General features: G+C 37.5%; 1 protein-coding gene across 1 annotated transcript; it reads left to right on the top strand.

The window, feature by feature from the left end:
* The first annotated feature begins 899 nt into the window (after positions 1-899).
* LOC126616390 (cytokinin riboside 5'-monophosphate phosphoribohydrolase LOG1) lies at positions 900-7,597 on the top strand. Its single transcript, XM_050284443.1, has 7 exons — positions 900-1,195; positions 1,917-2,014; positions 2,117-2,147; positions 3,066-3,165; positions 6,477-6,547; positions 6,877-7,020; positions 7,147-7,597. Exons 1-7 carry the CDS (start codon positions 947-949, stop codon positions 7,237-7,239), a joined length of 786 nt encoding a protein of 261 aa, XP_050140400.1. The 5' UTR covers positions 900-946; the 3' UTR covers positions 7,240-7,597.
* The last annotated feature ends 9,741 nt before the right edge of the window (positions 7,598-17,338 follow it).

Raw genomic sequence — 17,338 nt, 5'->3', positions numbered from 1 at the left:
TCTTTCCCCTTCATGTTTCTCTTATCTTCAAACTATCTCCACCTCTTGGTTTTATTCACACTTGTCTTTCTGGTGAGGAGAGCCTTCGAATGTGGTTGCTAAATTTTTGTTAAGACTGACTTACTGCTCAAATTTGGAGTTCAAAAATCATATTTTAGGTTGTTTTCTAACTTAAAGTGAAGTTGTGAATTCATTTCGTGTCTTCAAACTACATGCCACCAAACACAAATGAAGAATCAAACTGTGAATCAGACTAAAACAAATAAATTGATATCATTTCAATATCTCATAATGCAAAATATGATAAAATTAAAACACAATATCCCATATTAAAATTGCCTCCAATATAAAATGTGAAATGTAGTTAGCTCTAGTTTACAACCGAGTCGCATGACACTAGCCTTGTCTAATTATCTTTTACCACATATATAAGGTTTTTTAAGCTAAACTAGTCTCTGAGATTAACATAAATTTTCACTTTGGTCCCTGACAATAAAAATCAATATACTAGTTCCTGACTTTGTCCACCGTAAATTATTTTGGTTCTTCCGTGAAAAATCTGTCAATATCCTCGTTAAATTGCCATGTAAGCGACCACATAACCATCTTTTTAAGGATGTTTTTGTCAAATCAACCAATCCACTTAATGGTGATATTGACAGATTTTTCACGGAATTGTCAAAATGATTTAGGGTGAACAAATTCTGGGACCACTCCTATCGATTTTCATTGTCAGATACCAAAATGATGAGTTATGACAATCTGGACTATTTGGACTACAAAACCCCATTTATAATAATAAAATTGATAACAAAAGATAGTCGCATTCTGATTGGTGGGTAAGAGAGATATGGATACAAGTCGGGTGATAAAATAAGCCCCTCACTCTCTCTGGTCCGCAAAGGTATGGACGGACTAATGAGTATGGAACTGCGCGTGCTAATATATGCCCCTATGCTGTTACACCGTTATATATATGTGCAAACACAGCCCCATGAAACCAAATCAAACCAAACCACTTCCAAATTCTCAAGCTGTTAGAGAGAGAGAGAGAGAGAGAGAGAGAGATATTAAGAGAAAGATGGAGAAGGAAATGAAGCAATCAAAATTCAAGAGGATTTGTGTGTTCTGTGGAAGTAGTCCAGGAAAGAAAAGCAGTTATAAGGAAGCTGCCATTGAGCTGGGAGAAGAATTGGTAATACTAATACTATTACTAACAACACTTCTGTTTATTTAAATTTGGCTTTTGTTTTTTAAACCCTTTACTCGTTTTTCAACTTGGGTTGATTTTTTGGGTTTTCTAGCTGAAATTCAAGTAGGTTGATCTTCATTGTTCTTATATATATATATATATTTATACATATATAATATATTCACGCATGAACACACACACACACACACATATATATATATATATATATATATATGTGTGTGTGTGTGTGTTTGTGTGTATAATATGGGTTCATGTTTTCAAATGATGTCCTTAAATCGACATAAGCTTATTATTCTTGACCATTTTCAACCTCAAGCCTCTGCTTCATGTATCTTACTCTGTCAAAGAAACCCTTCATATGATAGCTCCATTAGTTTTTCTCAATCTATGGACGTCTATATACATAAAGAAGGCTGGGAATCAACAATGAAATTTTTTATCCATCCTTCCCACTTTCATGGAACAACCAGATGTAGTTATTTGATCAATACCTCTCTCTCTCACACGCGCGCACACAGAGATAGAATGGGGTAATTCTATTATAATGAGAATTTTATTAGTTTGTACTCCTAAATAGTCATCATGCACCTCTATCTTTACTCTTTCCACTCAAAAAGGTATAGAATGGCTTTTTTGGATCACAAATAACAATTTGAAGTTTTTTTCGGTTACTGAGTGGTGTTGTCTGGTTCATATACAAAAGGTTTCAAAGAATATTGATTTAGTATATGGAGGAGGGAGTGTTGGACTGATGGGGCTGATTTCCCAAGCTGTTTATGATGGTGGTAGACATGTCATTGGGTGAGCATCTTAATTCTTCCTCCTTGCCTTTAATTCATTGATATTATTGGCTTTTGGGCTTCAACTCAAACTGATCATTTTGTCATGTTATTGTTTTTGTAGAGTTATTCCCAAGACACTCATGCCTAGAGAGGTATGTTCTCTATTATTTTTTTCCCATGACATTTTACTCTAACACAGTATAATGAAAATTACCATACAATACAACTTGTGCTAAAAATACACACAGAGAGAGAGAGAGAGAGAGAGAGAGAGAGAGAGAGAGAGATAGAGCTATCTACTTCTTTTTCTCTCTTTTTATTAGAGTACTTTGGAATATTATTCATGTAGCTTTTGGTAGCCACATTTACATGAACGATGAATTTCTGCCTCACCTTTGTTATCTTAAAATTCTGGTTTTCCCACATGCCACTTTTGGAATTCAAGACTGAATCAGCTAGGATCTCTCTAGCTAATATGATTGGTCCTCCAATTTTTCAGCTTTTACATGTGGAATTGGTTTTTAATTCATCCCTAGATCCACCTTGCTAATCTTGGGTCTTCAACATTTTTGTCCTTCCTACTAGCTTTATATATCCCACTTGTAGTTACTCAGATTCTTCATGGAACAAAAATATCAGCCATTTACACCTTTAATTTCTTATATTTTCCTTCCCTTTCTTTGTCATAAACTTAGATGTAAATTGGTGGATATCTGTTTTGTGAAATTTCTCTCTCCCCCTCTTACATAATATGTTATGTGAGAAGATAAGCACAAAAGAATGTAAACCCCGTTGGCTGTTGCACTCAAGATTTCGCCAATTCTTTTTGCCTGGTGTGGAATTGCTGAGTCATATTAGATTGAGCCCACCACTCTGTACTACTCATGATTGCTTCTCTTTGCCCAGCACCGTGAAAACTCTCTCTCTCTCTCTCTCTCTCTCTCTCACACACACACACACACACACACACACACACACACACACACACACAGCGTTCCTTTGTGCTTGCTTTTCTGCCTAATATTTTCATTTTTTAGAGACAAATTTGTGTGTATTAACTGAGTTTTCAGATAACTGGAGAAACTGTGGGGGAAGTGAAAGCAGTAGCAGACATGCACCAAAGGAAGGCAGAGATGGCAAAGCACTCCGATGCCTTTATTGCCTTACCCGGTCGGTATAAAACCTGGCATAAATATACTTCATGCTAATACACCTTAATAACTTACTTCTATTTTCTTAGGCAAACAATATGACATATAGTGATTGCTCAAAGTTCCCTTGGAATATATGAAAGTAAAATTTTAAAGTGATCATAAAATAACATGTTTTATAAAATGAAAGAAACTATTTCCCAGCAAGAATATTATATATCTTCAAAAGTCACCTAAGTTGACATGGGCCATATTGTGCATAATTAAAGGTACCTACATGAAGCTGAAAAGAAGATTTGAAAATAAGTTAGTCTTACCGAAATTTTGCTAAAGAATATTCTCCAAGAGTGACGAATCCTATTTAGGGTTCACTTTAGTGACAAACCTTGTGTCACTTCAGTGCGTCTACATCTTTCATCTTTTGTCAGTATTTTTGTTATCATATAATAAGAAATGGAGATACATGATTGTATACACTCATTTGATAGGGTGTAATCTCTTATGATCCACTTGTCATTTATTAGATTTTAATTCCCAATTAGAAAATGTTTCATCCTATCTTCTTCCATATCTCTCTGAGGAAAAAAACATAAAAGATGAAGGTGTTAGTTGTGGCCTCTAGCAGTAAACCATATGTACAGGTTTAGAAACCTGCAAAGGTACTGTTAAATGTTAATGCATTATGCATGCTTGGTGTCAAGTGTCAACTCTGGAAATTTTGCTTTGCCCCAGTCAAATAAGCCCAAAGGTAACCATACTCCTGGAGGTTTGGCTTTGGCCCACGTTGCAGCAGGAAGCTGCCGGTAGTTTAAAATATAAATAGTAAAAGAAAAGACACACAAAAAACTTCACCAAAATAATTAATAAATAAAGAATTAACGAATTACTAATAAAATCCGACGACTTTTAACTCATGCGGGTTTGATAACTTGTAATCCCAGTGTAGCGTAGTCCAGGCCTGCTTAGACACAAAAATACCAAAATCATAAGTCTTTTTTCTTCTCTTTGTCCACTGCTTTTATTTACTTAGACAATCTCCAATCTTTGTGTTAAAATCTACAATTTTCAGCTCAGAAAATTTAGGTTTTAATCTAGAAAAAACTTTTCTGCTCTAACCCCTTTTGGGTTAAATTTTTAGCCCCAAATTATTAAAGAAATAATTTAGATTTTTTTTTAACTTACTTAAAAAAAAAGAATTATGTATACTATTCTAATTTAATTTTATGAACATTTTAACCTAAAAATATTTAGATTTTGATAAATAATGAAAAAGCACTAAACCGACACCATGAAACTCATGAAACACTATGGTAGAATATGAAATATATGATAGAGATGTAAAATTTTTTATTTTATTTTATCTGTTGGATTTAAATTTGGACCGTTAGATTTTTTTATTTTACCGTTGAATTTGATCATATTAGATCTCAATCATTGGGTTTAATGAATTTATAAATATAAAATTAAAAAAAAATGGTTTGAATGGGGAACATGATTCGACGGCCCATTTAATCTAGGCCGTACATGACATAAAGAGCCATTTTTGGCTCAGCAACAAGGCCAACAGAACCCACGTGGGTGGGACCCCTGCCTCTTTAATGCCTCACCACGTTGAGGCATGAGGCGAGTTAAGCGCGAGGCTGTCTTGATTTTGGTGGTGCAACGTGCATATGTGGGCTAGCCCACTTATCCAAACTCAAATCTTGGCCGAAATTTACCCCAATCTTGAGTTTAACCCATAACCCCATTTTGGCCCGAGGGTTGGAGTGTTTTGGAAGTTAATTTTTTAGACTTACTCCAAGGGTTGGAGTGAGACTCATTAAACCTTTTATTTAAGCATGGTTTTTTTATATTGTTTGGGAAGAAATTCTACTACTTAAGCTACAAGCATATTCATTTATATATTTATGCTTAGCAATGAAATACTAATAGTCGAAGAGTAACCATTCAAACCCTATCAACCAAACGAACCAAAAAGAGTACTATTCACTCACTTGTTTCTTATTGAAAACTGGAAAATTAGGGTTTTGGGGAGGGAGGCAGATTCTCTGCCCTCCCACTTCCTGTGCCATCCTGTTTTGTATGGTCATGGTTAAGTCACGTCAATATTTTATATTATTTTTTATAGAGATAATAAGACAAAAATGAATACTAATATAAAATGTTTACGTGGCTTAACCGTGACCACACAAATAGAAGGGTACGGGAAGTGAGAGGGTAGAGAATCTGCCTCTTTTGGGGAGCTCTTGCTTTCTGTGGTTACAAGCAGTTCGTTAGCCTGTCCCTCTCCCATCCATTCACTAAAATAAGAAAAAGAGAGAAAGAGTTATAAACTCTTTCACCAAATCAACCAAATGCCAAATGAAAATGGTCCTTGGTAAGATGTGACCTGCACATGAAATAAGACATAAAAGTTTCACGCTGGCCTTAACTCTTTAACCAACTTGTACTCCCTTTATTTTCCTTTAATTTTTTGGGATATTTTAGGAGCTGAAAACTCTTTCTTTTCAATCCTATCCTAATTCCAATCCATGTAGAATCCAAACTCACTACTAAACGTTTGCTCAAAGGGTACTCTGGGCACCTTTTCCAGAGTGGCACCTTTTCCAGAGTGATTTGTGTAGAAGTTCGTGTCGCTATTGTTACAGAATAAAATTTTCGGTACTCCTATTTTAATCATATGCACTCTAAATTGATAACATGTAGCAAGCTAAAAGCCTAAAAGAGGTAGATTAAAATAATTAATCTTTTTAGGAAAAAGGATCCTCGCCGGATCCTTTCCTGGGCCTCAAGTTCACTCTTATTGGGTTTACTCAGCTCATTCAGTTAAAAGCTACAGACAAAGTGGCCAGCCCATTTGACTTCAGTTAAGAAAAGGAAAGAAGAAAAGGAGATTGGACTGTGTTACTATTAAAATACTGATTCAGGTTTTTATTATTATTACTAGATGCAGTACACACACACTATTTGTGTAATTTTAAAATTTTAAACATAATTAAATTAAATTCATGTAAAAAAAAAATAGTGGATCGGGGAATTTAGAAAAAGTGGAAAAAAGTGGACGTGGGCGGGTGCAAATGAGAGAGAGAGAGAAAGAGTGAGTTTATGTATTGATAAGATGACATGGCTGTGAGGTTCAGGAAAAAACCAACAAAAATTTGTTTGTGCGAAATTACTATAATGTTCAATTTTTTCTTTTAGTTATGTATAAAAGGGTATAATAGTAATTTCATTGGTTTTTGGTTGACAAATGGGGTTCTTTCAATATGTAGTTTAGATTATTTTTTTATTTGTTTATTTATTTATTCCTTTTTCTTTGAATGTATGAAGGTGGCTATGGAACTCTTGAAGAGCTTCTTGAAGTGATAACATGGGCTCAACTGGGCATTCATGATAAACCGGTAAGGCTTGTGTTTGTGCCTAGTTAATTTATTCATAACCTTGTTACTTAAAGTTACTCCATTAGTTCAAATCATCACACCTTAAAATGGTGTAACTCAAATTGAGGTCTTATGATCTTATGAACATCTTTGAATCATGAGAAATGTTCTCATGACAAGTTGTGTAACATTGTGAATTTTTATCATCAGTCATGTTTGATTTTGAATAAATTTGCATCCTATATTTTACAGTCTGAAAACATAAGTTTGCCAAGAAAGAAAACTATTTCTCACCATTTCTTCAAATCGCGATGAGGTGAATATGTGGATTAAAAATGTTTATTTTTCAGGTAGGTTTGCTGAATGTGGATGGGTACTACAACTCCTTGCTGTCATTTATTGATAAGGCAGTAGAGGAAGGTTTCATTAGTCCAACAGCCCGCCACATAATTGTTTCTGCTCCTACTGCCAAGGAGTTAGTGAAGAAAATGGAGGTAATTAATCAAAAATTTTTTCCAACTCTTTTGTCAATCTTAAAATATAAAGAAACATTATTTGGTTCTGCTGTATTTGTTTGTACTAATTAAACTTGATCTGCATAATTTTTTATTTTTCATCAGGAATATTTTCCACGCCATGAAAGAGTTGCTTCAAAGCTAAGCTGGGAAATTGAGCAGTTAGGCTATCCCACAATTTGTGACATATCAAGGTGAGCATAATATAAAGGACTTGGCAGAGAGAGGATGGCTTAGCTCTTCAGTGCTGAAAGGCATTAATTTTAGATTTTAGATGACTGAAACTTTCCTGATCTGGGAATTCCATTTTTCTGTATTTCCCTTTCTGTCAGTTTAAAACTGAAAGAAAAAAAAAAAATTAATTGACCTCAACAAGTTATGTAACTTGATTAATTACTGTCTTCAGTTTGAGATTTGGTTTTTAGTTATAATGCTCAATTGTGCTCAAATAATTGTAAAAATATTGTAAGGCTCTTTTCGTTAGTTACTAGCGATCGATGCCCGCGCATTGCTGCGGGTTTTAAAATCATATAACACGTCATAAGTTTTAATCGGAGATGTACTATGTACGCACATGTGATTGATGTCTCATTGTTCATTAACAATAGGCAATACCATACTTACATACATGTGGAATGTAAGAAGGAAATTATTGACCTTTTGTTCTAAATAAAAAAGAATACTAATTCTAAAATAAAATTTCAAAATACCTTTCAAAGCAGTTGAATCTGAAGAAGAACGCTAATTCTAAAATACAAATTCAATTTATATTACCAGTATGATTAGCTTGTAACGACTTGTCCACTGTGATACAAAACATCCAATTTCTCATTTTGTCTCCAATTTCCATCACTTCAGTTGCCCCTTTTGCAGATCCTTTTTTATTTCTTCTAGTGAAGCCAACGTTTTGCCTTGCACTTTGGTTCAGCCTCATCTAGATATAGTAAATATAAATTTATAACATATACATATAACATTCGTGCCATCTATTTATTTATAACATATACTAACAATACTAAATGCACACATTGTAAATAGTATTCTACATAAATCCTAACCACACAATGCAAAAATACTCTGGCAACAAAAAAAAGAAAAGAAAAAAGAAAAACCTGATTGCTCATCTAGATAATTTAAATACAAAAAATCAACTTTACACCAAACACAACAGACCTCTCTCTCCTTTACAATTATGAAAGAAATGAATATAAATAATGAAAACTTTGAGTTTTATGATAATGATAAAATAAAGGGTAAAGTGAATAGTACCAGGTTTAACTTTTTAGCGTAAAAATGTGGTTTTTCGTTAAAATGAACAGTACCGTGGGCTTTTCGTTAAAACTCCCATATAAAAACTTGGTTATGCCAACATACCTCTTACAAATTATATTCATTTCAAAGAACAACCAAACAAAAAATGCAAATAAAAGCTCACTGAAGTACCAAATTTGAACAATTTGGGCAACTGGGTATCCTCAAAACAATTCAAAGAGCAACAATTCAGCACGAAAGTAGCAGAAAAACAAAAGAAAGACCAAAACTAAGGGGATATCGAGATTGAAAAATGTAGTAGATAACATGATCAGGAAAGGTGTTTTTCATTGAGAAGATCCAAAAGGACAGTCCTAAAGCTGAACAGAACAATTTCTAGTCACATTATTAATTGCACTGAGAATTTAGTCTTAGTGTAAAGCACATGATAGCAATAATTGGTACATTGATCTCAACTCATCATTCTCAAGTATTCTTAATCTCGCAGGATGAGGGCATTGTAACAATGTTCAGCAGATTATACAATATAACTCCTTATTCATATAAGTTTAATAATTGACTTGGTTAGAATTCAGTTTATCCCTCAGCAAGGTGTATAAAAAATGGTATAATAAATAATAATTATGAATAAGGAAAATAGGCAATTACCATTTCTTAGATATTCAAGAGGTGTGAGCAAGATTAGTGTTGTAACTTTTTCCATTCCTTCCGTTTTTTATCAATTGTTGTAACTTTTTCCATTCCTTCCGTTTTTTATCAATCCAAAACATGAATGCCGAGGATTGCCATTCCTGCAACACCATCCATGTAATTACCACTTTGATCTCATATAAATCCATATGGTTTTCAGATAAAAAGTCTTAACATAGAACAAAATATGTCTACTTATAAAAAAGGTCCACAATTATATGTGATTAAAATTATCACACTTCTTGTAAAAATTGAATAACTAAATAAACAAATTTGGGAAAGGAAATTGGAGACATCACCTCATCAAAGAGAACCATATATGAATTTAAGTCATGGTACAATGGGCGGTCTTCACTACTGCAGTAATCCAATGCTTCAGCAATGTTTAGAGCAACTCTTAGCCGGATAGCCCACTCAATGGTCTGATTCTCCCCTATCAAGAAAGTGTAAGATGAATTTATACATGAAGCACTTTGAATAGCTATAGGCAATATATTTCAGTGGTCACTTGTCAAGAATATGAGAATGGGAAAAGCAAAATAGGAGTCACAAATTAAAATGAAAATGGCACATTTGTAGATAATAAATCAGCCTTGTGAAAGTGGTTTGAGATGACAATATTATGCTCAAGTAGAACAAATGCATTCTTTAAAGTGATGAACACCCAATATCTTATGTAAAAGAAGAGAAAATTATATCTTTGTAGGATTGTCATCAAATCGAGATTGAAAATTTGCCCTCTTCGCTAACAAGTAGAAAATAAAATTAATATCGGCAACTATGTAACAACCTCACTGAATAAAAAAATGCATCTCATCCCTTAATCATTTTATATACACCAATGGATTGAGCATTGCATGCATAACCAGTAGCTTCTACATATGACCGCTCCAGGTTCCAGAATAAGCAAGAGCCTCCTGTCAAGTAATACCAATTTAAGTTTAGATACCTTCAATATTCAGTACCTTTGGAAAGAGAAAAAACATAAACATAATCATACCTGGAGAATGATGGCAAAGTATTTCATCGGCCAAAAAAACCTTGTAAAGAACAAAAATTCCACAAAATCAGTATATTAGCAGCCCTGCAAAACCCCACAACAACAACAAAGCCTTTTCCCACTAAGTGGGGTCGGCTATGTGAATCCTTGAACGCCATTGCGCTCGGTTTTGTGTCATGTCCTCCGTTAGATCCAAGTACTCTAAGTCTTTTCTTAGGGTCTCTTCCAAAGTTTTCCTAGGTCTTCCTCTACCCCTTCGGCCCTGAACCTCTGTCCCATAGTCACATCTTCGAACTGGAGCGTCAGTAGGCCTTCTTTGCACATGTCCAACCCACTCATTCCTAATCTTATCCTTTCTCGTGAGCCCACACCTCCAACGAAGCATCCTCATCTCCACTACACCCATTTTGTGTACGTGTTGATGCTTCACCGCCCAACATTCTGTGCCATACAACATCGCCGACCTTATTGCCGTCCTATAAAATTTTCCCTTGAGCTTTAGTGGCATACGACGGTCACACAACACGCCGGATGCACTCTTCCACTTCATCCATCCCGCTTGTATTCCATATATTCTGTCTTTGATCTGCTTAGGCGAAGACCTTTAGATTCCAACACTTCTCTCCAAAGGTTAAGCTTCGCATTTACCCCTTCCTGAGTTTCATCTATCAACCCTATATCGTCTGCGAAAAGCATACACCAAGGAATAACATCTTGAATATGTCCTGTTAACTCATCCATTACCAATGCAAAAAGGTAAGGACTTAAGGATTGTAGATGCACAAAATCAGTGAGGACTTTGGTACAACAGAAAGTATTAAGTTTGTGACATTCGTTAGATTGCTCCGGTCATTAGTGTGGATAAGTATGTAAAAGGATAGAGACAGGAGAGCAAACACAAGATGTACGTGGTTCACCCAAATTGGCTACGTCCACGGAGTAGAGGAGTTCTCATTAATTGTGAAGGGTTTACACAAGTACATAGGTTCAAGCTCTCCTTTAGTGGGTACAAGTGAATGATTTAGTACAAATGGCATTAGGAAATTTTTTGGGAGAATTATCTCCTTTTATAGAAAAGAGTTTCTAGCCTTGTTCTGACATTGACACGTGTCGTGTTGTGATTAGCTTCCAATGTTGACATGTGTCGCGCTATGATTGGCTTCTGATGTCGACACGTGTCGCTCTGTGATTGGCCTCCTGGTTGGAGGGGAAGCTCCTCGGTTGGGGACTTGCAAGATCCAAGCCGCTGAGTAATCATGAAACTTCTAAGTACCGAAGTGTGGTATCGTCTTCACTTGCCTTATCTGTTTCGTAGGTAGATATGGTATCTTCTCTGGAAGTACTATTCCTCCGTCCAGGGGTGATATCTTTAACTGGTGGAGATGCACAAGGTAATGTATCAGTTTCACTTGAAGCTTACTTGTAGTTTCAGGCTTGGTCAAACGCGATACAAACCATGTAGTAGGAGTCCCCCAAGTCGCCGAGTTAGGGGATCTGCTGAAAGAGGTGACAGACAAGGTAAGCAATCAAAGCTCCAAGCAATCAGTCTCAGATCAGAAGTTTGATTTCGAGTTCCGGCTGATTGTTCTCATTCTCCTTATCTTGCATGCAGCATGAAGGATAAAGAGAAAAAAAAGGAGAAGAGATGATATGAGATATTTTTGCTTTTGAAAAAGTAACTTTTCACAGGCTTATTCTTGAACTGGGCTGGAGGGTTTTCTGGTTACCTCTAGAGTATAAGGTCGACTGAAGAATTTGAGGGTCAAAACAAGTCCATCAAATCTAGAGTACGTTCGACCCTGCTGATATGAGATACTTTTACTGTTGACAAAGTAGTGGAAGTATCGGCACGTGTTCTGTTACGCTTGTCTCCACATGCTTCCTTGTATCCTTCTCACTTACCCTATCTGTTCCTCAGGCAGATGTGGTATCTTCTTTGGAAGCATAAGATGTTGAAGATGAGTACTCGAGAGCAATGTTAGGTAAGTAATCAAGTAAAGGGTTCCAGGCAGTCAGTTTATGACTGGAAGCTTGATTCCAAGTGCTGACTAATTGCACTATTTCTCCTTGTCTTGCAGGTAAGAACAAGGCCAAAGGAAAAGACAGGGAAAAAGCATGATATGGGATACTCTTGCTTTTAACCCTGATGATATGAGATATTCTTGCTCTGGTGTAGCTTGTTTGCAGAGTTATTATCGGGGGGAAAGAAAGCTGAGTATTTCGAGAGGCTTCGTTGGGAGTGCCCTCTCAGATATAAGGAAGGGTTGAGCATTTTTGCAGGTTTGCTTGTCCGTTGAGGATGAAGGTCGACATATATAGGAGTCTCCCTAACAACAAGTATTAATGCTATTCCTTTACCCTTCTTGGTCATAGCACTGTAGTGGGAGCTGCCAGCTTCACGTGTTTTAACTCTATCAGAACACTTTGAAAAAGTGGTCTGTGGTATCTGGAAAGCTGATGTTGCATGTGAAGATTACAGACAAGCTTTATCCAAGGAGATCTGGCTCTCAAAGTTGAGAAAGCGATGCCTCTTCGGTTTTCGAACAAGCAATCTTGTCGGGGATCTGGCTCTCGAGATTCGGAGAACGGTGCCTCTTCGATTTTTGAGAAAGCAATCCTGCTGGGAGTCTGGCTCTTAAAATTTGAAAAGTGGTGTCTCTTCGATTTTTGAGAAAGTAATCCTGTTGGGAGTCTGGCTCTCGATATTCAGAGGGCGGTACCTCTTCGATTTTGGAGCAAGCAATCTTGTTAGGAGTGTTTTCTTGAATATGAGTAAAGGTTGGGCATTTTTGCTAGTCTACCTTGCCACGGAGCACAGAGGTTGACACACAGGGACTTTCTAGTTATCCAACAATGGTGCTGTTCCTTTACCCTTGTGGGTAATAATATGGTAGCTAAACCTTCAAAATTTATGTGTCTAAACTTTGTTAATGCTGTTTCTTTGCTATTCTTTTACCCTTCTTGGTCATAGCGATGTAGTGGGAGCTGCAAGCTTCACGTGTCTAAACTTTTTTAGAAATCTTTGGCAAAGTTATCTGTGGTACCTATAAGCTGATGTTGCGTGTGGAAAGTGGATGATTGAACAGTAAGATTCACGTGCTTTCTACTTCACCAGAAATCTTTGACAGATTGCCTGTAATTTTCGTAAAGCTGAATGTGCATGCGATAGGTGCTGACAAGGCTGAGAAAGCAGGTGCCTTTTCGATTTCTGAGATCGGCCCTCGTGGTTTCTGAGCAGTCCAGCTTTTGAGAAAGCAAGCGTCTTTTCGATTTTTGAGATCGGCCCTCGTGGTCTTTGAGCAGCCCAGCTTTTGAGAAAGCAAACGCCTCTTCGATATCTGAGATTGGCCCTCATGGTCTATGAGCAACCAGCTTTTGAGAAAGCAAACGCCTCTTCGATTTTTGAAGCTCCGTTGAGTGCAGATTTTTATAGAGGCTGGCATTAAGTTCCAAAGCACACTTGAATCTCCACCAGTAGAAGCTCCATTCTTGCACTTCTAAGATCTTGATTTGTCTGACCTCTTCTCTCTTCAACACCTTTGAAAATGTCTGGCCCTTCCGACCGTCGTTTTGACTTGAACCTTGGTAAAGAGGCAGCCGCACCTTCTCCAAACAACATATGGAGCCCATCCTGCTTATCCCCTACTAGTCCTCTTACCGTTGGGGATTCCGTGATAAAGAATGATATGACCGCTGCAATGGTGGCCAGGAACATTCTCACTCCCAAAGATAACAGACTTCTTTCCAAACGGTCTGATAAGTTGGCTGTTAAGGATTCTCTGGCTCTCAGTGTTCAGTGTGCAGGTTCTGTGTCGAATATGGCCCAAAGCCTATTTGCTCGAACCCGCCAAGTTGAATCATTGGCGGCTGAAGTGATAAGTCTCAAGCAGAAGATTAAAGGGCTCAAGCATGAGAATAAACAGTTGCACAGGCTCGCACATGACTATGCGACAAACATGAAGAGGAAGCTTGACCAGATGAAGGAATCTGATGGTCAGATTTTACTTGATCATTAGAGGTTTGTGGGTTTGTTCCAAAGGCATTTATTGCCTTCATCGTCTGAGGCTGTACCGCGTAATGAAGCTCCAAATGATCAGCCTCCAATGTCTCTTGCTTCTAGGGTTCTGTCCAGTACTGAGGCTCCGAGCGATCACCATCCGGTGCCTTATCTTTTTGGGGCTCTACTGACTGCTGAGACTTCTCCTAAGCAACCTTTGTGAAGACCCCCTCTTGTTTGTTTATTTTGACTCATGTATATGTACATATTTGTAACTTATCGGAGATATCAATAAATAAGCTTTGCTTCATTTCAACATATTGTGTTAAATACACCAAAGCCTTCTTCACTAAGATCTTTGAATTTTTCTTTTGTTGAAGCTTGTATGTTGAAGCTTTGTGAGTGAATCATGTAGGTTGAGGTAATGTTCCCTTAATTTCTCGAGTGAGAAAAACTTCTCGGTTGGAGACTTGAAAAATCCAAGTCATTGAGTGGGGTCGGCTATATGAATCTTAGAACGCCATTGTGCTCGGTTTTGTGTCATATCCTCCGTTAGATCCAAGTACTCTAAATCTTTTCTTAGAGTCTTTGCCAAGTTTTTCCTAGGTCTTCCTCTACCCCTTCAGCCCTGAACCTCTATCCCGTAATCGCATCTTCTAACTGGAGCGTCAGTAGGCCTTCTTTACAAATGTCCAAACCACCGTAACCGATTTTCTCTCAGCTTTCCTACAATTTCGGCTACTCCTACTTTACCTCAAATATCCTCATTCCTAATCTTATCCTTTCTCGTGTGCCCACATATCTAACGAAGCATCCTCATCTCCGCTAGACCCATTTTGTGTACGTGTTGATGCTTCACCGCCCAACATTCTGTGCCATACAGCATCGCCGGCCTTATTGCCGTCCTATAAAATTTTCCCTTGAGCGTCAGTGGCATATGGCGGTCACACAACACGCCGGATGCAGTCTTCCACTTCATCGATCCAGCTTGTATTCTATGGTTGAGATCTCTATCTAATTCTCCGTTCTTTTGCAAGATAGATCCTAGGTAGCGAAAGCAGTCGCTCTTTGGTATTTCCTGATCTCCGATCCTCACCCCTAACTCATTTTGGCCTCCATTTGCACTGAACTTGCACTCCATATATTTTGTCTTTGATCGGCTTAGGCGAAGACCTTTAGATTCCAACACTTCTCTCCAAAGGTTAAGCTTCACATTTACCCTTTCCTGAGTTTCATCTATCAACACTATATCGTCTGCGAAAAGCATACACCAAGGAATATCATCTTGAATATGTCCTGTTAACTCATCCATTACCAACGCAAAAATGTAAGGACTTAAGAATGAGCCTTGATGTAATCCTACAGTTATGGGGAAGCTTTCGGTTTGTCCTTCATGAGTTCTTACGACAGTCATTGCTCCTTCATACATATCCTTTATAGCTTGGATATATGCTACTCGTACTTCTTTCTTCTCCAAAATCCTCCAGAGAATGTCTCTTGAGACCCTATCATACGTTTTTTCCAAATCTATAAAGACCATGTGTAAATCTTTTTTCCCCTCTCTATATCTTTCCATCAATTTTCGTAAGAGATAGATTGCCTTCATGGTTGAGCGCCCTGGCATGAACCCGAATTGGTTGTCCGAAACCCGTGTCTTTTGCCTCAATCTATGCTCAATGACTCTCTCCCAGAGCTTCATTGTATGGCTCATTAGCTTAATACCCCTATAGTTTATGCAATTTTGTACGTCGCCCTTATTCTTGTAGATAGGCACCAAAGTGCTCTTTCACCACTCATTTGGCATCTTCTTCATTTTCAAAATCCTATTGAAAATGTCAGTGAGCCATGCTATACCTGTCTCTCCCAAGACTTTCCACACTTCGATCGGTATATCATCTGTGCCCACTGCTTTTCTATGCTTCATCTTCTTCAAAGCTACAACCACTTCTTCCTTCCTGATTCGACAATAAAAGGAGTAGTTTCTACACTCTTCTGAGTTACTCAACTCCCCTAAAGAAGTACTCATTTCATGTCCTTCATTGAAAAGATTATGAAAATAACCTTTCCATCTGTCTTTGACCGCGTTCTCTGTAGCAAGAACCTTTCCATCCTTATCCTTGATGCACCTCACTTGGTTTAGGTCCCTTGTCTTCTTTTCCCTTGCTCTAGCTAGTTTATAAATATCCAACTCTCATTCTTTGGTATTTAGTCGCTTATACATAACGTCATAAGCCACTAACTTAGCTTCTCTCACAGCTTTCTTCGCCTCTTGCTTCGCTCTTCTATACCTTTCACCATTTTCATCGGACCTATCCTTGTATAAGGCTTTACAACATTCCTTCTTAGCCTTCACCTTTGTTTGTACCTCCTCATTCCACCACCAAGATTCCTTTTGGTGTGGAGCAAAGCCCTTGTACTCTCCTAATACCTCTTTTGCTACTTTTCGGATACAACTAGCCATGGAATCCCACATTTGGCTAGCTTCCCCCTCTCTATCCCACACACACTGAGTGATTACTTTCTCTTTGAAAATGACTTGTTTTTCTCCTTTTAGATTCCACCATCTAGTCCTTGGGCACTTCCAAGTCTTGTTCTTTTTTCTCACTCTTTTGATATGTACATCCATCACCAACAAGTGATGTTGATTAGCCAAGCTCTTTCCCGGTATAACTTTGCAATTCTTACAAGTTATACGATCCCCTTTCTTCATTATAAGAAAATCTATTTGTGTTTTTGACGACCCACTCTTGTAAGTGATCACATGTTCTTCTCTCTTCTTAAAGAAGGTGTTGGCTAAGAAGAGATCATATGCCATTGCAAAATCCAAGATAGCTTCCCCATCCTCATTTCTCTCCCCAAAACCATGGCCACCATGAAAACCTTCATAGTTGCTTGTTTCCTTGCCCACGTGTCCATTTAAATCTCCTCCTATAAATAACTTCTCCGTCTGAGCAATTCCTCGCACCAAGTCTCCAAGGTCTTCCCAAAATTTCTCCTTCAAACTCGTATCCAACCCTACTTGAGGTGCGTACGCACTAATCACATTGATGAGTTCTTGTCCTATTACAATCTTGATTGCCATGATTCTATCTCCTACCCTCTTGACATCTACAACATCTTGTGTCAAGGTATTGTCCACGATGATGCCAACACCGTTTCACGTTCTATTTGTGCCCAAATACCAGAGTTTAAACCCTGAGTTTTCTAGATCCTTTGCCTTAAGACCAACCCACTTAGTTTCTTGTAGGCACATAATATTTATCCTTCTCCTCACCATAACTTCTACTACTTCCATAGATTTTCCCGTTAGGGTTCCTATATTCCACGTTCCTAAACGC

Source organism: Malus sylvestris, chromosome 3 (assembly GCF_916048215.2).
Source record: "Malus sylvestris chromosome 3, drMalSylv7.2, whole genome shotgun sequence".
In the NCBI taxonomy this organism is placed as follows: domain Eukaryota; kingdom Viridiplantae; phylum Streptophyta; class Magnoliopsida; order Rosales; family Rosaceae; genus Malus; species Malus sylvestris.
This window is presented reverse-complemented; position numbering and strand designations above follow the sequence as displayed.

Bases quoted from the DNA above. Each gene is read 5' to 3' on its own strand.
- LOC126616390 (XM_050284443.1), top strand. From the start codon at position 947: ATGCCCCTATGCTGTTACACCGTTATATATATGTGCAAACACAGCCCC. The intron at 1,196-1,916 runs GTAATACTAATA...CATATACAAAAG, and splicing joins TTGAGCTGGGAGAAGAATTG to GTTTCAAAGAATATTGATTT. The intron at 2,015-2,116 runs GTGAGCATCTTA...TTGTTTTTGTAG, and splicing joins GGTGGTAGACATGTCATTGG to AGTTATTCCCAAGACACTCA.